At 46.5% G+C, this 22,907-nt stretch overlaps 1 protein-coding gene across 1 annotated transcript in view; it reads right to left on the reverse strand.

The window, feature by feature from the left end:
* PDIA5 (protein disulfide isomerase family A member 5) overlaps positions 1-22,907 on the reverse strand; it is an 828,396-nt gene that overhangs the window by 89,741 nt on the left and 715,748 nt on the right. The window contains exon 15 of the mRNA XM_069224665.1: positions 4,772-4,842. Coding sequence (XP_069080766.1) covers positions 4,772-4,842 — 71 coding nt within the window. The remainder of the gene's footprint in view (positions 1-4,771; positions 4,843-22,907) is intronic.

Genomic DNA, 22,907 nt, shown 5'->3' on the forward strand with positions numbered 1-22,907 from the left:
CATGAGTATATTGGCCCAAGAGTCATGCAGTGTTCACTGGTCACAATGCCAGACTGGCGGAAAAAAAGATCCTCTTCCTAAAGGTATTCAGTCTCTTCGAAACCTGGTGGTGCAGTTGAGGCCTGCATCACTGGGGTCTTAGGAGGGAGGGGTATGTTGGGTGAAGAAGCCCGGGTGCCAGGGGAAATGGTGGTGGCAATGAGCGATCATCCTGTGCATGGGAGCCCCCATGAGCGTTTAGTCCAGGCCCCCACGAGAATGTTAGTGAGGGCCTCATTAAAGGGGAGCAGAGGCTTATAAGAGCTTATCCCCGGTTGAAGCACATCTGTCAAGATGTTGGTCTTTACCTTGATGGAGGGTAGCTGTAGGTCATCGCTGCCATATGCATCACCACAATGAGGGATGCTCACTCCTCTGTAGCAGGACCCAGATGAGAAACCAGGCCAGAGTCTGGTGAGGTGTCCAGAGCACCGGCATTGCCCAACTCCACATACCAGTTTTTCTCCTGGTTGGAATCAGCCGCCTGAGGGCTAGTGCCCTCTTCATAATTATCCCTATCTGTGAAAGTGAGTCAGTTGAAGGGTGGCAAGTCTACGCCGGGGTGAAGCGGCACCAGTGTCTACACTGAGAGGTGTAGAGGATGCCCCATCTCTGAGTCAAAGAGGATGGCAGGGCCCTCTCCGAGTGGTACCAAGAGAAGGGGAACGGGGAAGGTGATGCTGCTGGTGTCAGTGTCGGTATGGATCTGGGAACAGATCCAGAGGGCCTGAATGGCATTAGGGGCAAACCTGTTGGTAGTAACCCAGCAGGGGAACCTCTCAGCTTTGAGGGGCACAATAGAACACCAGAGGGAGTGGTAGGCCTAAAGATAGTGTACATAGGGTCATAAATTCTTAATTTGGGCAGCGGTCTCACCAGCTACGGGGAACGCATGGAAGTGTGAAGCAGACCGAAAACACCTGCTCCAAGGGTGGAAGGCGGGAGCAGGGCCTAGAAGCACAGTGCTTGCTAGAAGAAGCCAAAGAACACTTCAACATCTTCTTTATTCTTTGTCTTAGCCGACTTGGAGTAGGAGTACAAACGTTCACAGGATCGGCTTTGAGAATGGGCTCGAAAATCAATTTCTTTGAGTTCAGGACTGAGATTGGCCAGGATCCTCCTTCTGCTGACCTTCATCACCGCTCACAAATCGCTTTGGGGTGCATCGACTTGCAGTCGGTGCAGACTTTTGCGTTGTGGTTCAACCGCAGCAAACCAAGGTACCACAGGCAAACCAACTGTGGGTCAGAGACATGCTTTTTCCGGTGACATTCCTCACTTGGTTTAAATCTCTTGAGTTTGTTAGGGACATATCCCTTACACACTGGTAGCAAACCTCCAAAATATTCCTCAAAAGGGTTGAAACAAGTGGTAAAAAAATGACTGATGTAGCTCTTTCGAATAACGCTGTTTGAGTATAAAGAAAGGAGCTGATGTCAGTGCGCAGGGTGGCACCTAAATAGGCACTGTGCACGCCACTTCCAATGCAGATGACATACAGCAGAGCCACTCGTGGGCACCTACAGGCACGGAGAGGTAGTGCTCATGAATTTCCAGATTCAGTCGGAATCCTCTTGAATATTCATTCTAAGGTTAGGAGTCTCCAGTTAGAAGTCTCTATCAGTAGTGTTGTTACTGACAAACATTAGATTGAATCCTTAAGTAGAAAAAGAACGATAGCCTGCAGGACACTCCTTAGCAGGCATTCTTAAATTAACCTTACCTGAACTGTGAGGTGGGTTCAGTGCGCACTACATTGAAAACATATAAGCAATCAAAGTAGGAGGCTATCAATGTAGCTGAATTGTGTAGACATATTACAAGCCTCCAGATGTTGGCAATAAAGATATACTTATGAAGGTGCTCTTGGCATCTCTGCGTGATTGATTCAGCAGAATCTCAGAAACTAGGTAATAGGGGAGGCTGCAGCCCAGACACCATTATCTTTTAGGCCGTAGGCCCAAGCCTATAAGGAGCACATGAGAGGTAGACAAACAATATGTGGGCCGTTGCATTTCTTGTGGTGTTAAACTAAAAAATGTTTATAGTGAATGGCGTCTGCCACTGCCGTTTAACATGATGTTACAACTGCAAGTTCCCTTTAGGGGGAGTAGACCGAAAAAAAAGATGCTGCAAAGAGCTGCCACAAATCCAAAATGTAACAAGTCCCAAAAGTGTTACATTTCGAATGTATCACTGGAGATTTTAAACATACCTTATCTAGGTGTGGATTACCCTATTGAGCATGGATTGTAACACCACAAGTTTAGTTAGAGGATCCTTGCTATACGACTGTGGGTGTACAGAGGAAGGAGAGGCATTAGTACATATGTAGGCATCTTGTAATATTATTGGAAACATCAATTTTCTTCCTATCCTGGCAGATTTATAAGAAGCTGAGCAATAGCCAGATGTCTGAGTGCACCTATATTACACAGACTTAACTTACACTGTTGGCATCACCAAACATAGGAAGCTATAGCAGCTTCATACCTCATTCTGGGTGGGTGGGGGTCGGGGGGCGGGGGTGGGGGTGCTCATTGAATGTGAGGAAGCGAGATTTATTTAGTTTCTGCTGCAATTTTTTTAGCCAGTCACAAGCGAATTATTATATCCTCTTCTTTTGAAGGGAAGGCATGTATTCCTCAAGGTATACCTGCTGTAGTACAATGACATAATTTAGTTAATGCTTAACTGTCTTAAGGGTTGTCAACAGTATCCATATAAGAAACTCATACACACCTTACATGCAGAACTTTGGACTGGACGGGAAAAAAACAGACAATATTCTGCTGGAAAGTAGAGTGTTTATGGGGAAAGTAAATAAAAAGGTGGAATGGTTCATATTCAAAACCACCTTCTCAACAAACCAGACAAACTATAGAAACAGTGGAAGACCTAGTAAGAGATGTAGGCTCAATGGAAGAAATTGTTTGGGAGAGGGCATTGAAACACATGAGATGAGGCCATAAACACAAGGCCAAAAGTAACTCAGTTAAAAATACTTCACAGAGCGTACTAGAACAAGAGGAGACTGTGCAAACTAAGAAGAGCCAAACATACACATGTGTAAAGTCTGATATGATTTAGGCTACTGTTTTTCGTTTTACTGATTTTTACAGAAAAACACAGACAGAAATATATTTATTTTCCTGTCTATATTTTTAAATGTGGATAAATAGGTTGTTTTTGAGTGATTTTAAATGTGGTCACTCATACTTGCTAGGCCAAAGGCTGTGCTGATTCAGAGGTAAAGGGGTTAAAAACAAAGACATTTTAGTAATGAGGCTTAAACATCAGTAGTCTTGCACAAGGTCGACACTAAAATGTGCATGCTTTCTTATAAGTGTATTGATTTATTATCAGTGGGTGCCCATATCACTGAAACCTGTGAGGCAATCAAGTACGAGTTAAATAACCATAGAAATATACTAGTTTCGGCTTCATTTTTTCTTAAAACCCAAAATGAATATGGATAAATACAGACAGAAATGTAAAAAAATATATATAGACAGTACAAAACCGGGAGCCCCAGATACAATATAGAAGAAGGAACGCTTTTACACACAATTTGGGGATGCAACAAAATACGAACATACTGGGTAGACCCAACAGCGATCCTAAAATATGACATACCAAGTACCACTCAATTTGCTGTATTAAGGATTTCCAGAGCTAAACTGACACGTTGCATGCTGGGCTTGATGGTGGCCAAGAGAGACATTACCAGGGAAATTATAATCAACAAGTCCCGACCAAAGAGGGTGCCCAAGGAAGTTTGAAAATGTCTGGGACAGAGTGAACAACTTTGGACTAAACGAAGACACAGACAACCACACAACGGATTCTGCCCACAAAGACTTAACTGTGCATGAAAAAGAAGGCGAAATGGTGTCTTGGCAAAGAGGTAACTGTCCAGGCAATGTAAACTTGAATGTTGAAGGGGCGAAGGAATTATTTTAGTAGTGATATTGATGTCGAGAGCATGCGGCCTATGTATAAATGTTAAATAACTGAAGAAGTGTAATTCGTTTAACAAAGAAATAAAAGTAAGTAACATGTTTGCGTTTTTAAAAACTTTAGAAGCGTGTTTTAGCCACTCAGATTATTCCCAAATCTGCACTGGTATTATTTCAGATCAGCCACGTCTTTTCGGATCAGTACTTTTCTTTCCTGGGGGTATTAATGATTTTCAATATCCTATCATATGTCCTCAGAAGAATCATCATACTACACATGTATTCCACCTAGTTTGCTCAATCTTTCTTTACTGTCACTTCTCACTCCACCTACGTCTTTTTAACTTTCTCAACTAACTCCCACTACTTGTCTCTCACGTTCAGTTTTCTTATCCAGCTTCTGCATCTTTTCTTTTTTTTACACTAGTATTGCTCTTTATAACCCATCAGTCCGGCCGTACACTCTTTCATGCGTCTAGTCGCTTGTTCAACCACCTTTTCCCCATTTATTTCCTCATATGATCATGCTCGCCACACTAGAAAAAGATAGTATGTGTCCCTGATAGCTTGTGTAAGGCTGCGGTTCTGACACTTCAAAGGACTTCCAACTGCGTTTGACACATTCAGCATGATGCCATATATCAGTGAGTCGCTTCTTTCGTTTCATTTGAAACTATTTGTCCCTTTGTGGTGTGAAGCGCTTCAGGCTGCATAATTCATCCTAACAATGCCCCATGTTGGAAGTCGGATGGTAAATCAAAAGACCAAAGTACCTTTCGATCTTCTTTGAAGGTATCAGCAGCAGCTGTGAAATCTGGGATGGCATTTTTGCAGTGAGGACACCCTGTGGACAAAGTGCAAAATGCATGTTAAACATTACTTCGAAACCGTGTCTACCATCTATTCACAGCTGTGATAATTGTAGGTATCTATTTTAATGAGGTCACTGAATGATATCCAGCGAACATGCTGCAAAATAACAGCAAGCAACACCAGTGTACAAGGAGTGGCTAATTGGTTCTTTCCATGGCACTCTACACAAAGCACATAATTTTCATTTGAGATCATCCAGTCCGTGCCCTTTAACAGTTATGGGCCTGCTTCAAGGGCAATCATTCTCTCTTCTGAATTAACATTTTTGCCTCGGAATCCGCCACCGTGAACACCTCGATTAAGTTATTTCACTTTTCCAGTTCGCTGATAATATTCCTAATTATTTTCACATTCGTGTCCATAGTGAGCAACAGCAGACCTCCCTGAACTAAAGGCTTCCATTTTCATATATCATGTGAATGTGATTTAAAGCATTCGCCTACGATCCTTCAAATGTAACTTGTCCCTCTGCGCTGGCAATACAAACAAAGAGACCTCGTCTCATCATTAGAGCACAAGGAAAGCACACGTGCTTCTTTCTTTTTACTGTGAACTACGACTACAGTGTTTTTCTGGATAACCGAAATGTGAGTGCCACTCAGAGTTGCAACCTAACTTGCAATAACAGACTTATGAGCACCTTAAAATTACAGTATACGTAAAACGTGAAATTAATTCAATAAGCTATTTTATGAGCTGAACTACAGATAGTTGGACAAGTTACTTACCTTCGGTAAGCGCCTTATCTGGTAGAGACTATATCTAGCTGGCAGCTGACAGCTTTTGACCTTGCTCATGAAGTCTGTAACGTCATCTTGGCAGCCAAATGTCCCTCCACCAAAACGGGATGTGCCTGTCTTGGAAAGCATTTTGTGGCACAGTGCACACACAATTCTGCTGACGCCCATTTTGCCCCTCTTTCTGAGGCTCTATTGTTCATTCTTTCCCTTGCCCAGGAGGGTTCTGCTTTGGGCACTTTTAAGGGATATTTGTCTGCTATTTCTGCTTTTATGTGGCTGACCGATCAACCTTCCTTGTTTAAGTCTCCTATTGTACATAGGTTCCTCAAAGGTCTTACTCATCTTTTTCCTCCATCCCCTTTCATTATGCTCCAATGAGAGCTGAATTTGGTTATGACTTTTTTTTAAATGTGCTCCTTTCGAGCCGCTCCACAATTGCCCTCTCAGGCTGCCCACCTTGAAAACAGTCTTCCTTGTGGCAATCACTGCCCGCAGTGAGTGAGCTGCAGGCCTTATCATCTAAGCTACCCTACCATTCTATCTATCCTGACAAAGTGGTGCTTTGCAATAGAGCCTCATTTAAAAAAAAAAAAAAAAGGTGGTCTCCCCCATTCATGTAGGCCAATCCATCATCTTGCCTACTTTTTCCGCACTCTCTCACTCTTCTAAGGAAGAGGAGAGACTCCACCGACTGGACCCAAAAACAGTGCTGGCGTTCTACCCTGATCGTAAAAAAGAAGTTCTGTGTGGATGATCAACTCTTTGTGGGGCATGTGGGTGCGAAGTAAGGTCAAGCAGTGCACAAGCGGCCCACCTCCAGATAAGTCGTACACTGCATTAAGGTCTGTTATGCACTGGCCAAAAGGCAACCCCCAGAGGATTTGTGCGCTCATTCTACCCGAGATAAAGCTGCAACCACTGAGTTAGCACACGGAGTTCCAGTCCTGGACATCTGTCAGACGGCAACGTGGGCATCTCTGCACACATTTATTAAACACTACTGCCTGGTCAGTCAGGTCTGTAGGGACGGGCACTTTGCCCGTTCAGTCCTGCAGGACTTTCTTGTTTGAAATTGGCTCACAGGCCCACCTCCAGCATTGTATTGCTTGTGTATCTGTTCAAAGGTAAGGAACCTGCAGCTAGAAGTCTCTATCAGATGGACAAGTTACTTACCTTTACTAACACCTTATCTGGTAGAGATTATATGTTAATACAGATACCTTAAAGACCAACCCATCCTCCCCGCTCTTCGAACTGATGTCTAGGAGCAGGGACTCCTATTTTAGGGCCTTAGTTTTGAAACACCAATGGTTAGTGTTCTTCATGGTTCTACGCTTCTGGTTATGAAAAGAGACCAACTTTGGTGCACCAGGGTGACTCCTATATAGGACTCTCAACGTCACATCGGGCGCAGACCCAGCCACCGATGGATGCTGAGCTGATCGATGCCACCTACCAGTGCAGAGGAGTATTGCTGACAAAAATCTTCAAGGTCCAGTCTGACACCCCTGGAGAAGTCACAGGTAAGGAATCTGCAGGTAGAAGTCTCTATCAGATATTTAATTTATTAACTTCTGTACTTGAAGGGGTTCAGTAATTACACACTCTTCGATGTACTGTAGAGTTAAAAAAACGTTTGGCAGAACTTTTTAACCTCTAGGCTACCTACTCAAACTGGAGTGCTCAAAACGCATGATCATAATACATAAGGCAGTGTTTCCAGCTCAGGAAAGAATTAGCCACATGTGTTTTATTGCACCTCAATGCTGACAGTGTTAATCCGATGAAGAATATAAAAAGTGATGGATGCAATGCCTTAATTAAACTCATCCATAGGAAATTACTTATGTCCCAGTCCATTTGTTTTGCCTACCATGCCACTTCATATCAGACCCAGCCATATGCAAATCAGTATGGGTTCTGCTCAAACAGAACAGCCAGCTGATCTTCCAAACCAGGTCCCCTCTGAATCACAGCAAATGCAACCCAAGACTGCTTTTGGCCTACTTGGGCCTCTTCAGTTGGGTGAAGCTTTGTTCCAGTAGCACAGTGAGCATGGGACCCATGTCAGGACATGCACATCACGCCTAATGTAGTTTACAAAAAAGTAGTGGATGGAATGCATAAATTAATCCCAGCCACTGGTATCCAGTCCACTGATATTTTTAACCACAACACAGCATCAGTTTAGACCCAGCCTTTGCAAATCACACTAAGTTCAGCCCCAAAAGGGACAGTCCAGACCTAACTGCCAAGACTGGTCCTCTCTGAACTGGAACTTAATCAACTGAAGACCAGGTTTGGCCTGCATGGGTCTCTGCCTAGCACTATGAGCTGGACTGTACCTACTGGAGCAGGATCAAGATAGATTTGCATATAGCTGTCTCGCGTAGGCTCTCATTATCCTAATGAGACTACTAGATTTGGGCGGCAGAATCACTTGCACTTGTCTGAACCCACTACAGGTGACATCTGTCGGCCTAATTCAGGTTTTGTTCCTGCTAACTAGCAGTGCCTCATCTCCACCCAAGAGCAAGGATGATTGGGCAACCGAGTGTCTGACACAATTGACTCCTCAGGGAAATCGTGGTCACTCAGATCTCATCCGTTTCTCTCAGTTACATTAGTCTCACCTATGCATATAGTTCAATAAGGTGTTATTGAAATAACTTCATCTTAGATAATGAAGCATGTATTGCAATAACTAGGATGATGAAGCATGATAGGATTAAAATTGTGACAAGGAGAGTGATGCATAAAAATAACGCTACCATATTGTCACTAAAATTGTTAAGAATAGCTCCTACCTAGGCTATGTTAGAGCATAGCATGTTAAGCTCTAATTCTGCCCTTCAGGATTTCCCCCTGCAGGTTACCAGCTTCAACTTCTAAAGGGCCAGGGACTGGATTTCGCCCCATTTAGCAATTCAAGACTGTCAGTAGAATAGCCCAAGCACTGGCAGATGAAGTCTACGATGTCCCTGAGAATTCACAACAGAAGGCAAGCTCTGTTCAAGCCCTTGGCGAACCTTGGAAAGCAGGATGTAGAAAGCAAAGTCCAGTCTTTGATTCCCAGGGCAGGAGTAGCAGAAGCAGGCCAGCACAGAAAAGCAACAGGACAAGGGGCACAAGACTCTGCCTAGCCCTGTTCTGCCCCCAGACACACCCTTGGTGTTTGGAGACTATAATGTGCGAGGGCCGGCGCAGCCCTATTCAGGTGCAGGTGTCAGCTCCTCCCACCACTCTAGCCCACGAAGACCCATCAGGGTATGCAGGACACAACTCAGCTCCCTTTGTGTGTCTGTCTAGAGTGAATTCTAAAACAGCCAAACTGTCAGTCTGACCCAGACGTGTATTCAGCAACTCAGCAGAGGAACAGATTAGTTAAGTAAGAAAATGCCCACTTTTCAAAAGCAGCATTTTCAAACTTACAATCTAAAAACCAACTCCACCAGAAGATGTATTTTTATATTGTGAGTTCAGAGACCACGAACTCCATATTCCCATCTGCTCCCAATGGGAAACTGTACTTACAAGATATTTCAAGGCAATCCCCATGTAACCCAAAGAGAATGATGGCCCTTACAATAATGAAAACTGAATTTAGCAGTAGTTCACTAGCAAGACATGTAAAACACACCAGTGTATGTCCTACCATTTAAATACACTGCAGACTGCCCATGGGGCTGCCTTGGGTCTACCTTAGGGGTGACTTACATGTAGTAAAAGGGAAGGTTTCGGCTTGGCAGGTAGGTACACTTGCCGGCTGGAACTGGTAGTACAACACTTCACACACAGACACTGCAGATGCAGGTCTGAGACAGGTTTACAGGACTACTCATAAAAGTGGCACAATCAGTGCTGCAGGCCCAGTAGTCGCATTCAATTTACAGGCCCTGGGCACACATGGTGCACTTTACTAGGGGCTTACCAGTAAATCAAATATGCCAATCACAGATAAACCAATCACTAATTCAATTTAGACGGACAGCATATGCACTTTAACACTGGTTAGCAGTAGTAAAGTGCCCAGAGTCTGAAAGCCAACGAAAAAACGGGCCAGAAAAAGGAGGAGGAAGGAGGCAGGTCAAACAAGTCCTGGAAGGTTCTGAGTGTTCTTATACACTCAAATAGGATGTGTAATCTTTATTGCCTTTATCCATGGCAACCAACAGAGATGTCTATGGAATGCTGAGTATACGAAGGTCTGGCGGCACCCATTTTGGTTCAATTCCTGTTTACAACATATTCTCTAGACAGAACATTGTAGGCCTCCAACGTACTGCAGGTTCCAAAAGTACTTATTTGACCCAATTATGGAAAACACAACACGGCAAAGTGAAACTCCTCGTCGTAGGCCTGTACTAGCCTGTACAGCTAAATGTAGCAATTTCGTCTCACAAATATGGCAAGGAAGAACCGTGTGTAATGTCTGTGGGGCTACAAGGTGGGCACATGAAAGTAAGTTTTCTGCAGGACCAAGAATACCGTCCAGTGGCCTGGATCTAGAACAGACAGAATCTGGGCTAATGTGAGCAATTTAAATTTGTCCTTACACAGAAATATATTCACAGGGCGAACATCTAAAATAGGATAAAGGTCTCCATCCTTCTTTGGCATGAGAAAATAACAGGAGTAACAACCCTTCCTTACTCCTGAGTCACAAACCCTATTGATGGTCACTTTGGAGAGTAGAGCTTAGACCACTTGCTGTAAGGTGGATAGGTGCTCCTATGAGAGCTGCTGTGATGCCGGAGGAAGCTATGGTGGGTTGAAAAGGAGCAGAAGGGTATTGCCCTGCTGGACAATTTGAAGGACCCTTCTATCTGATGTGATGGATTGCCACCTCAGGAAAAAATGTTGGATTCCATCTTCAATAGGGCAGATTTGCACAGCTAAGGGTGAACTAAAGTGCCTTGGATGCTGAGGAAGCAGGGGAGGGGGGCTGGGAAGATCGGTGCCTCTGGTGACATGTGTTGGCTTTCTAATCTCTGTCCATGTACATGAAGAGGTTGAGGTGACTGCAGTGGGGGAAAGACACTGGAGCTACATGTATGTCAACTTTCTGGCATAGCCTCGAAAGGTCGAACAACTGGGGACACTGTCAGGGGTTGAAAAGCTGTGGAACACAACATGGCCTGACTTTCTCTAAAGTTTTCTAAGGCAGAGTTCCCTTTTTTGCTAAATAGGGGGGGGATCAGTAGAAAGAAATATCCATAAGGAAAGTACACACCTCCCTACCTTTCAAAAGACAATTTTAATTGAAAAGCGGTCTGCCTTGCCCAGCCCGTGATTTGCCATGGGACAGGACTTGTTTTTCTATAATTCGGGCTCTGACTTTACTATCAAAGAACAAATTGCATACCCAGGATCGCTTTGCTCTTGATAACCACCAAACCCTCTTTTAAAAAAGCCGACTGAGGTGGATTTTTCTAGAAACATGCATGCTCTAGAACGAGCTCCTAAAGACAGTATAATTAGCACACACTTAGAATTTGGAAAAGCAATAAAAACTGGGATTTCCTGAAACAAGTCAAATGACATCTTACAAAGATTCAAATCGTAATCCTATATTGCATACTCTACCACCACTTACAACATGCTAACGTGTTGCAACGTCCCACTGCTACTTGTCTGGAGCACACTGCCAAACCTCATACATAACACCAAAACATGGCAATCATAAGCTATTCCTCAAAGAACACTCCAGTAAAATCCAGAAATAATGGTTTAGATACCAAGTCATTCACCATGAAAAACTTGGCTTTGTAAGGTACAAGAAAGCACTTGATAAGTACAATAGAACACCTCTTTTTTCTAACTCCCTCATGTGCCCACTTCCTCATCTGTGGAGTAAACATCTTACTACTGTTAACATTTGCAATATACAAGCACAATTTATGGAGTCTTTCTTTCCTATTAAGGACCTCTCTATAAGATACCAGTCAATGGAGCTGAGATCTGGTAGCCTGAGATATGTATACCGATAGATATGTTTGCCCTAGTAACCACTTCTTTTGAGATTCTGTGCTTGGAATAGAGAAAAATACATAGGTTCTGGAATTATTGTATGCATTTCTGCACATGTTGTCACATTCTGGTGGCTTTACTGGACCCATTTTACACCAGGTGGAAAAATGTGTGTGGTAAGCCACTGCGACCCGGCCCAAGCCAGCTACCATAGGAGAGAAGAGTACAAATTGAGGGCTCCCTTGTGAACACCACAACATTGAGGCCATGGAGGCTACCTCAGACAGGATGGACCAGCCTTTTGGGAGACATGTTTAGAAAAAGATCAGGGCTCAGCATGGAGGGCAAGCTATTTGGTAAACAAGTTTCCTTTGTGAGCTATTTGGTAAACAAGTCTCCACTGTGATCAATTACTGTGACTGCCTGGACAGGTGAGTGGGGCCATGCTCAGCACAACTGCAGCCAGTTGTATGGCGGAACCACGCATGCTTTTACAACACCGTCATTACAAATCGACTTTACAACACCGTCATTACAAGACGTCTTTACAACACCGTCATTAAAACGCATCCGTCTTTACCATGCATATGCCTTTACCATGAAAATTTTGTTGTAAAGGAATGCATGGAAAGGGCATATGTGTGGTACAAATTTGAGATGTAAGGATTATATATATATATATATATATATATATATATATATATATATATATATATATATATACACACTTGTATTTGTATGCCTCTGTGTGTGTGTGTGTATATATATATATATATATATATATATATATATATATATATACTCACTAAAAAACAAAGGTTACAGGGATGTTATAGTCAGGTTCTGAATTTATTCGTACAAAACCTTCAAAACTCAGCAGTTATAGTTACAGTTATTTCAAGAAATTATAACTCGTGCCCTAAGGTAACTATAACTTGCGACCCCACCATGCAGTTTTTTCTATAATATATCCATATATATATATATATATATATATATATATTTTTTTTTTTAACTGCATTTATGAAGAGAGTAAAACATAGCGAGACATTCACCATCACATAAGTCAAAAAGCACAGTAGGCAAATTGTGATAAGCAAGCCTTGTGTCTATACATTGCAAACAACTTTTTGTCCGAAGGCCACCCAGGTTCATTTACAGGTGACCTACCCTGTGGCAGAGTCATGCAGTCAAGACACAGGCCGATGGGGTTTATACAGCTCAGTTATACAGGTCAACGTCTGCAATGGTAAACAACGAAAGGGAAGAAAAAACAGAGAGAGGAAGTAAGGGGAGGAGGGGAAAGGTGAAGAGGAGTCCACGCAGCAATAACATCTCACTTGAAGAGGAATGGTGTAGGCTCGTCACCTCAAGGGGATGGGCGGCGGGGTTCATCTCGGTCATAACTGGACCCATGTGTCAGCAGCCGCTTACACTACTACGGTTGGGACACAAGGAAGGATCACAGGGGAGTCCATATATCTCGTGGCCGGGAGTTAGACAGCATCAATTCCCAGTAGGCTATTAGTTGTTCCTGGCAGTACGCAGCATCGTGCAGCCACTCCTTACATCGGGGTATCTGATTCTTCCCCCAACACATCACCACTCTACGCTTAGTCAGCACCAACAGAAGCCCCACTAGTTTCCTGTGTTCGGGGGGACCTCTTTTACATACCCCATGATGGCAAATTTGGGAGAACGCAACAGCTCGAGCCCGATCATTTCCTCAAGTGCGCCCAGCACATCCATCCAGTATCCCTGCAGCACGCCGCCTCGCCACACCAGGTGCAGGAACTCCACCTCCTGCACTAAACATCTTTCGCATCTAGCATCTGACCGGATGCCCATCCTCTTAAGGCGCCTCGGTGTATAGCACAAGCAGTGCAGAAATTTTAAGTGTACTAAATGCAATCTGTATTTGGGGGAGAGTTCTAGCATATACGCGCAGCAATAACACCACACATCGTTCGGAAGGGTCTCACCTTTTTCCAATTCCCAATGTGCTCTGGCCTTGGGCGTAGCCAGGGCTGCAGTCATCTGCATGCAAACATACAGGCCCGTGATGAGTCTACGTGAAGACAGTGATTTGTACACCAACTCAAGCACGTGGCACACCGAGGGTCTCTCGGGAAAGCAGGGGTAGCTAGCCCGCAAAAGCACCTTGGTATGTAGGTAAATTAAGCGATATAGCGCAGTATTGTGCGGCTCGCACAGCACAGCTTCTGAGGAGATGAACGAGCTCTCCAGATACCAAGACCCAAGGGTAGCCATATTCAGATCGCTCAGGCGTTCACAGAACCGTCCACCCTCCAATAAGTGAGGGTTCATGATGTCCCGCATCGGTGTTGAGGGAGCAAAGGGCTCACCAGTCTCTGCACGTTTCAGGAGCGCCCTCCAAGCCCATGTCGTGCACGGAACAGTGTTGACACTCCTCGTCCTATGCCTGGGAGGCCCATAAATCACTCCAGAGAGCCTATCAGGCCAGACAGAATCGTGTTCCGGAGGCAGATGCGGTAAGTAGTTAATGGGATGCAACCAAAAATGTGCAAAATGTGCCTGTGAAAAGTTATAATAAAGTTCCAGATCCGGGGCTTCCACCCAGTTCAAATGGTTGTGTCAGTATTTCCCATGAGATTCTGGGCTGCCTGCCAGCCCAGGCCAGAGTTATGAGGGAAGATCTAAGCCTTTTCAAGACATTGGACGTGAGGGCGAGGGTAATGTTGAGAAACAAGTAGAGAAATTTAGGCAGAATTACCATCTTGGCTATGGCTATGCGGCCGGTCAACAAGAGCGGAAGGGAGCGCCAGGCTACCACTTTGTCTTCCAGCCACATAATGGCCTCGCCATTGTTGGCCGACCACAACTCATCCACCTCCCTGCTGAGCCATCTGCCCAGGTAACGCACCGGGCCATCAGCCCAACTCAAGGGATATTTGGAGCGGTACTGTGCCGTTGCAGCCGACAGGGGAAAAACGACTGACTTAGACCAGTTAATCGTAATCCCAGCAATCTGACTAAAGCCTATTATCTCGTCTACCAGTATGTTGAGATGAAGCTGTGGGTCCTGTACATATAGAGCAACATCATCTGCATACATAGAGACCAGGATTGGACATTGTCTAAATGCCGATCCCCTGCGGTTATGATGTGGTCTCAAGCACGCTGCCAGTGGCTCCATCGCCACCGGTAATAGCGGCGTTGAGAGGGGGCCACCTTGTCGAGTACCTCTAGCTATCGGGAAAGGTTCTGATATCATCGCATTGATTCTCAGTCTCGCGGTTGAAACGGAGTATAATAAACGGATTAATTGGATGAATCTACAGCTCAAGCCCACCCTATTCAATAGGCCGAACATATACGGCCATGCGAGGGAGTCAAACACCTTGGTGGCGTCCAGGAACACAGCTGCAGCGCAGTCTTCAGGGGTCATTTGGGTCACCGCAAAAAAGGTACAGAGGTTATACAAGGTTGAGCGACCAGACACAAAACCAGATTGGTACGGTAGCACCAGAGACTGGCGCAGGGCCTGCAGTCAAGTCGCAATTAGCTTCCCTAGTATCTTATTGTATATATATATTAGCTATAGTGGTCTATATGAGTTGCAAAGACACGGGTCTTTACCTGGTTTCAATGTGGCGACAATAAGGGCTTCATGAAGCGAAGGCGAGAGAATCCCGCTCTCGAGTGCCTCCGCATAAACATCTAGCAGGTGCAGCGCCAATAGGTCTGCGTATTCCTTATAGAAGGCCGTCGCGAGCCCATCCAAACCCGGGGCCTTGTCTCCCAGTGTCATGTATAAGGCCAGACGTGGTCCAGGTCTCGCCCGAAATTCAACTGCGCGACTCTGCGGCGCTTTATGCGCACCACTTGTCATCCCCTCTTTTTCCAAAGGGGACCATCAACGTCGTCTGCCCTGTGGCAAAGCTCATAGAGCTGCAGGTTCAGGACAGTGCTGGACAAGATGCACTTGTCAGTGCTATTCTATGAAGGGAATACAATTCCCATGTTTTTAGAGGCAGCGGCCATCTTGGGGTGTGGCAGTCCTATAAAGCCCAGCCACACCCAAGCACGTTGCTCACTATTTTGAAGACTTCGATGGAGCCAGACCTCGTGGGGGTTTCTCTGGAGAAGACCAGAGTTCCTGAATGGCAGAGTGTCATCTAACCAAAGTCCATGGTGCATTAAAAAACGAGTAGGTCGTAATCGTAGCGGTAAGGCCTTGCTGAATCCAAGTTTGGAGGAAGTTATTACTTCCAAAAGGTAAAGCGCTCTTTTGGCACAGTAATTCAAAGCGTTTCAGTTCACAGAGGTAAAGCGCTTTTGTGCACAGCAATTCAAGGCGTTTCCGTTCACAGATGTAAAGCACTCTTTTGGCACAGTAATTCAAAGCGTTTCAGTTCACAGATGTAAAGCGCTTTTGTGCACAGCAATTCAAGGCGTTTCCATTCATAGGTGTAAAGCACTCTTTTGGCACAGTAATTCAAAGCGTTTCAGTTCACAGATGAAAAGCGCTTTTGTGCACAGTAATTCAAGGCGTTTCTGTTCACAGATGTAAAGCGCTCTTTGCACGTCAATTTTGGCGCTTCTGATCTTAGATGTAAAGCACTCTTGGCATGACAATTCAGGCGCTTCAGTTCACAGATGTAAAGCGCTCTTGGCACGACAATTCAGGCGCTTCAGTTCACAGATGTAAAGCGCTCTTGGCACAACAATTCAAAGCGTTGCAGTTCACAGATGTAAGCGCTTCAATTCACAGGAGTAAAAGGTTCTTGGCATAACAATCTAAGTGATTCAGGCTACTTGAGTAAAAGCGCTTCCTGGTACTAACTAAAGCGCTTTAAGTTCAACGAGTAAAACCTTTTGGCATTTATTGTTGTGAATGTGAAAGTATTTCTGGAGATAAGCACATCATAGTTTTAATTGTTCTTTGAAAAGCTTAAGATGTAAAAAGCATATTTAATTCTTTGAGATTTTCTAAGTCATGATCAAATGTTTATGTTGTGAATACATAGGTGTTACAGGATTGATATTCAGTGTATAATCATAGTTCAAAGTTCTTGCCATTCTTGATTCTGAGGTTGTGTTTACTTTTGTTCCATGTTTCAAAGAAGGGGCTTTACCCTCATTTCAAAAGAGGTCTCCATCTGATATCTCGGAGACGCATTACTTCAAGAGTCTATAAATGAGTTACGTTTCTATGAATGAGTAAATGCATATTTGTTCTAACCTTTACTTTTCAGATCTCTCTCCCTGCTGTTCCCTACCCTAATTCCCTTCCCACCGGACTGGCTTCATGATAACTCTGTGCTATAATAGCTTTCTGAGTTGGTGAAGCCGGGAGGTGGGCCTTTTGTCCAGCGATGTGCAGATCCCAAGGAAAGGACCCAGTGACACCTGGCAGACCACGTGTAACCTGAAAGACATCCTCAACCATGAACGGATTGCCTAAGTACTGCCTGTGTGTGTTCTTAAGCCAGAGCAGACTAATGTTGTCAAAATTCTGTGCACGCCGCTGCGTGCGGCCCTGTCGTTTTGGAGTATAGGGAGGAGTAGAAATCCATCAAGACCCGCTTGACCCCTTCAGTGCCAGCATGAAGTACACCAGCCGAGTCAAGCAGCTCAACAACATAGTTCCCGGCCCACGGCCATCGAAGCATTGCGACCAGCGTCTTACAGGCCCTCTCACCCTCTCCGTATCACCTCGCCTTGGCTTCCTTTCCCAGAAAACAAACCTCATGGAGTGCCACTTCCTCATAATTGTGACAGCTTCTCTTATACTTCAACCAAAAGGGCACTAGACATGTCTGCACACATTTGTTTCTCCAGAATAGCCAGCTGGGCCTCTCAGTCTGCCAATTCGCGACAGATCGTCCAAAGCACACCGTGCTGCTTGGAAAGGCAACCCCCCCCAAATTACTACCTTGAATACCTCCCATAAGTTGCCCACCAAGTATACTGAGCCCCAATTGACATTAAAGTATCCACCTTAGTGGTTCAAATCTCCTCCCTAAAGGCGTGGTCTCTTAGCGCGCCATGTGGCAGCCGCCACAAGAATTCACAGTGAGGGCCCAGAGGGATCATCAACTCCAATACAACCGGAGAATGATCTGACAGAGTGTGGGCATATGTTCAATAGATTCTGTCCAGACCTCTATGTCGCTGGTTCCGAGCTATCTATCAATACGGGACCAGCTATTATGTACTGTATTAAGGTATGTTCCCTCTCTAACTGCACCATGTTTCACCCTCCATAGATCTACCACGGCACTCTCTGCCATAATAAGGGATAAGGGCGTAGCAGCTGCCACATGTTGAGGCTGAGCCCGGCTCTCACGATCCGCCTCAGAGTCCAATACCACATTAAAATCACCTCCCATTAAAGGGGACCCCAAGCCCAAAGAGACCACCAGGCGCCACACCTCCCCAAAAAACTCCAGGTCATCAACATTGGGACCATATACTGACAACAGACGAAACGGCCTGTCTTGTAATGTACCCAGCAGCATGACATAGCGGCCATGCTGGATCCATGAGCACTTTCTCAGTACGCCATTGCTGGCCCTTTCTAAGTAGGATGGCCACCCCCCTCGCATAGCTCAAATAATCTGCTACGTGGCTCTCCCCAATCCATTCAGCATTCACCATAATGTTTGTGGCGTTATTCAGGCGAGTTTCTTGAAGCATGCAAATGTCTATCACATGGCGCTGCACATATGCAGATAACAAGCTCATCTCCCGGCCATCATTCAACCCCCAAACATTCCAAGTCAAACATCTCAAAGAAGTCACATTATTAGGAGCCATCATGGTAGACACCGCAACCTCTCCACAACCAACCCCATCCAGATGTAAATCAAATCAGCTGCAAGGACAGAAAGGCTCAGGTAGACAAAAATAGAGGGAAAACATCAAACATAGTAGCCAACAATACATCAGCCGCCCCTCATCCACTCAGGCCCCCCAATTGGGCCCGACCTCCCATGCCACCCCTCCCAAAATCATATCCCATCTCACAACAACAAACAACTGAATTGGACTCATCCAAAGGGGCGCTGGCGTGGCCATCAGACTTCCTACCCAATATGGGTAGGTGGGCAGGGGCCACCGAGTAGTCCAAAGCCCAGCGGGCCAGTCATCACCGAAGTGCAGTTCGCTTGCAGGCCCAAGAGGCCATAGGGCGCAGTCAAGACACACAGACGCCCCTCATGAACAGCTGTTCTCAGTCATTATGGCTCAGGTTATTTCCACCTTCTTCATTTTCCTGCAAGCAGCCAGGGACCAGTTTTTTGGGAATGTTTTCGCAAATTTTGCTGCCTGTTTCGGGTCGTGGATTTTTTTTTATTTGCCTTTATGTTGAACACGCAGCTTACCCGGGCAGATAAGGGAGTATTTAGCATCCATGTGGCTCGGGGCGCGCTTAACTTAACTGGCCGAAGACAGCACCACAGGTGCTCAGTCCAGCTTTAGGCACCCCCGGCCGCCTCCCTGCAGCGCGGCCAGGGGGCACCACCACCGAAGGCCACCAGCACCGCGCCAGGCAAGCCACCTGCTACTCACACCTGCACGCCCAGTCCTGTTGCCTCACCAAGGCCAAGGCAACAGGATTTGACAGCGTGCAGGTGTGAGGCCTGGGGACCTCAACATTTTTTCTGCTCACATGGGCAGCCCTCAGCAAGGGGAGGCGGCAGCTCTCCGTCTAGGCCATTTCCCCACAGCAGCCCCAGGTAAGGCGGCTGTAAGAGGCTGGCCTGGCTTATAGTGGGTACCTGATGGTACTTACACCTTGTGCCAGGTCCAGTTATCCCTTATTAGTAGATTAGTAGTGTTCTAGCAGCTTAGGCTGATAGAGGTAGCTATAGCAGAGCAGCTTAGGCTGAACTAGGAGACATGCAAAGCTCCTACTTTACCACTTATATCATATGGCACTATATCATAAGAATCACAATACTCAGGGTTACTAAAAACTAAAGGTACTTTATTTTAGTGACAATGTGCCAATAATATCTCTGGGGATATACTCACTTAGGAGGTAAGTAAAATACACAAAATATACACACAAACCAAAATCAGGTAAGTAAACAGTTAGAAAAGTAGAGCAAACACTGTAGAATACAATAGGATGCAATAGGCCGAGGGACAACACAAACCATATACTAAGAAAGTGGATTGCGAACCACTTAGGGACACCAGGCCTAGTGTAGTGTGTAGAGGGTCGCTGGGAGTGTAAGAAAACACTAAGGGTGTCCAAGATACCCCACTCCAAGACCCTGAAAAGTAGGAGTAAAGTGACCCTACTTCCCCAGAAACACACTAAAGTCGTGACAGGAGATTCTGCAACGACCACAACAGACTCCAAAGCACTGAAGACGGATTCCTGGACCTGAGGACCTGCAAAGGAAGGGGACCAAGTCCAAGAGTCACAAAAGTGTCCAGGGGGGGCAGGAGCCCACTAAACCCCGGATGAAGGTGCAAACTGGCTGCCTCCGGGTGGAAGAAGCTGAAGATTCTGCAACAACAAAAGATACCAGGAACTTCTCCTTTGCACAGAAGATGTCCCACGTCATGCTGGAGGATGCAGAGCTGTTTCCACGCAGAAAGACCACAAACAAGCCTTGCTAGCTGCAAAGGTCGTGGTTGAAGAAAATGGGTGCTGCCCGGGCCCAGGAAGGACCAGGAGGTCGCCCCTTGGAGGAGGAGACAATGGGGGGCGCTCAGCAACACAGAGAGCCCACGCAGAAGCAGGCAGCACCCACAGAAGTACTTAAACACAGGTTCAAGGAAACTGAGCACTGCGGTCGTCTCAGCACTACAAAGGAGGGTCCCACGAAGCCGGTGGTCAACTCAGCGAGTTGACCAATGCAGGACGGAGTGCTGGGGACCTGGGCTGTGCTGTGCAAGAAGGATTCCTTGCAAAAGTGCACCGAAGCCCTAGCAGCTGCAGTTCACGCAGTACACAGGATTACTGTCAGGCGTGGAAAGGCAAGGACTTACCGCCACCAAATTTGGACAGATGGACCACTGGACTGTCGGGGTCACTTGGATCCAGCTCCTGTGTTCCAGGGACCAAGCTCGTCAAGATGAGAGGGGACCCAGAGGATCAGTGAAGCAGAAGTTTGGTGCTTGCGTTAGCAGGGGGAAGATTCTGTCGACCCACAGGAGATTACTTCTTGGCTTCCAGTGCAGGGTGAAGGCAGACAGCCCCCAGAGCACGCATCACCAGGAAACAGTCGAGAAAGCCGGCAGGATTAGGTGCTACAATGTCACTGGTAGTCTTCTTGCTACTTTGTTGCAGTTTTGCAGGCGTCCTGGAGCAGTCAGTGGTCGATCCTTGGCAGAAGTCGAAGAGGGAGATGCAGAGGAACTCTGGTGAGCTCTTGTATTCGTTATCTGAAGAGAATCCCACAGGAGAGACCCTAAATAGCTCTCAGAGGAGGATTGTCCACCTAGTAGGTGGGGTCTCTGACACCACCTGCTGGCACTGGCCACTTAGAGGCCTCCATTGTGCCCTCACACCTCTGCATTCAAGATGGCAGAGGTCTGGGACACACTGGAGGAGCTCTGGGCACCAACCCTGGGGTGGTGATGGACAGGGAAGTGGTCACTCCCCTTTCCTTTGTCCAGTTTTGCGCCAGAGCAGGGCTGGGGGATCACTGAACCGGTGTAGACTGGCTTATGCAAGGAGGGCACCATCTGTGCCCTTCAAAGCATTTCCAGAGGCTGGGGGAGACTACTCCTCCCCAGCCCTTAACACCTATTTCCAAAGGGAGAGGGTGTAACACCCTCTCTCATAGGAAATCCTTTGTTATGCCTTCCTGGGACTGGGCTGTCCAGACCCCAGGAGGGCAGAAGCCTGTCTGTGGGTTGGCAGCAGCAGTAGATGCAGTGAAACCCCCAGAGAGCTGGTTTGCCAGTACCCGGGGTCCATGCTGGAGCCCCGGGGATGCATGGGATTGGTATCCTAATACCAGATTTGGCATGGGGGACAATTCCATGATCTTTGACATGTTACATGGCGATATTCAGAGTTACCATTGTGAAGCTACATATAGGTATTTACCTAAATGTAGTGCACGCGTGCAATATAGTCCCCACACTCACAAAGTCTGGGGAAATTGCCCTGAACAGTGTGGGGGCACCTTGGCTAGTGCCAGGGTGCCCTCACACTAAATAACTTTGCACCTAACCTTCACTAAATGAGGGTTAGACATATAGGTGACTCATAAGTTACTTAAGTGCAGTGTAAAATGGCTGTGAAATAACGTGGACGTTATTTCACTCAGGCTGCAGTGGCAGTCCTGTGTAAGAATTGTCTGAGCTCTCTATGGGTGGCATAAGAAATGCTGCAGCCCATAGGGATCTCCTGGAACCCCAATACCATGGGTACCTAGGTACCATATACTAGGGAATTATAAGGGTAATCCAGTGTGCCAATTAGAATTGGTGAAAATGGTCACTAGCCTGTAGTGACAATTTTAAAGACAGAGAGAGCATAAGCACTGAGGTTCTGGTTAGCAGAGCCTCAGTGACACAGTTAGGCACTACACAGGGATACACATACAGGCCACAACCTATGAGCCTGGGATCCTGGCTAGCAGGGTCCCAGTGAGACATATAAAACACACTGACAAATAGGGTTTTCACTATGAGCACTGGGGTTCTGGCTAGCAGGATCCCAGTGAGACAGTGAAAACACCCTAACATATATTCACATACAGGCCAAAAGTGGGGTAACAATGCTAGAAAGAGGCTACCTTCCTACAGCGGCGCATCAGGGGGGTCAGCCAGTTAGGGCACATAGATCGATAAATGGCCAGCGAGCGCCGGTTCTTCCCGAGGCCGGGCACACCGACAGGGGCACTCAGCGGGACTTCTGCCATCCGCCAGCTGACGACATCCAGCGCCGGGCCGTCAGGGGCCTGACAGCCCGCCCCCCACAGAGTCTTTCTCCACCACCGGCTTGGCCCCGGGTCCCACAGCTCCGGAACACCCACCTGCTGGGCCCGTGATCGAACCCTCGCCACCGGCTCAGCTCCGTGGGTGCCCACCGCCCGTCCAACATGGGGAATCCAGGAGCTCTGCAGCTCCGGCCCGCCAGCTCACATTGTCCTGGAGGGGCAGGCGCCAACCCCCACGCCGCCCTCCGTCACCGCCGGCCCACCTCAGGGCCCCGCTCAGCCAGCACATCCCCCGGCGGTCCGCGAGGCTCACCGTCAACAGGGCGATTGGGCCAGCTTGCACCGTCCACCAACGAGCCGGCCCCTTTTTATCAGCTCTCATCTCCTCAGCTGTTCAGCACATGAAATAGAGTATAATGAGCACCTTGGGC

Source organism: Pleurodeles waltl, chromosome 3_1 (assembly GCF_031143425.1).
Source record: "Pleurodeles waltl isolate 20211129_DDA chromosome 3_1, aPleWal1.hap1.20221129, whole genome shotgun sequence".
NCBI classification, from domain to species: domain Eukaryota; kingdom Metazoa; phylum Chordata; class Amphibia; order Caudata; family Salamandridae; genus Pleurodeles; species Pleurodeles waltl.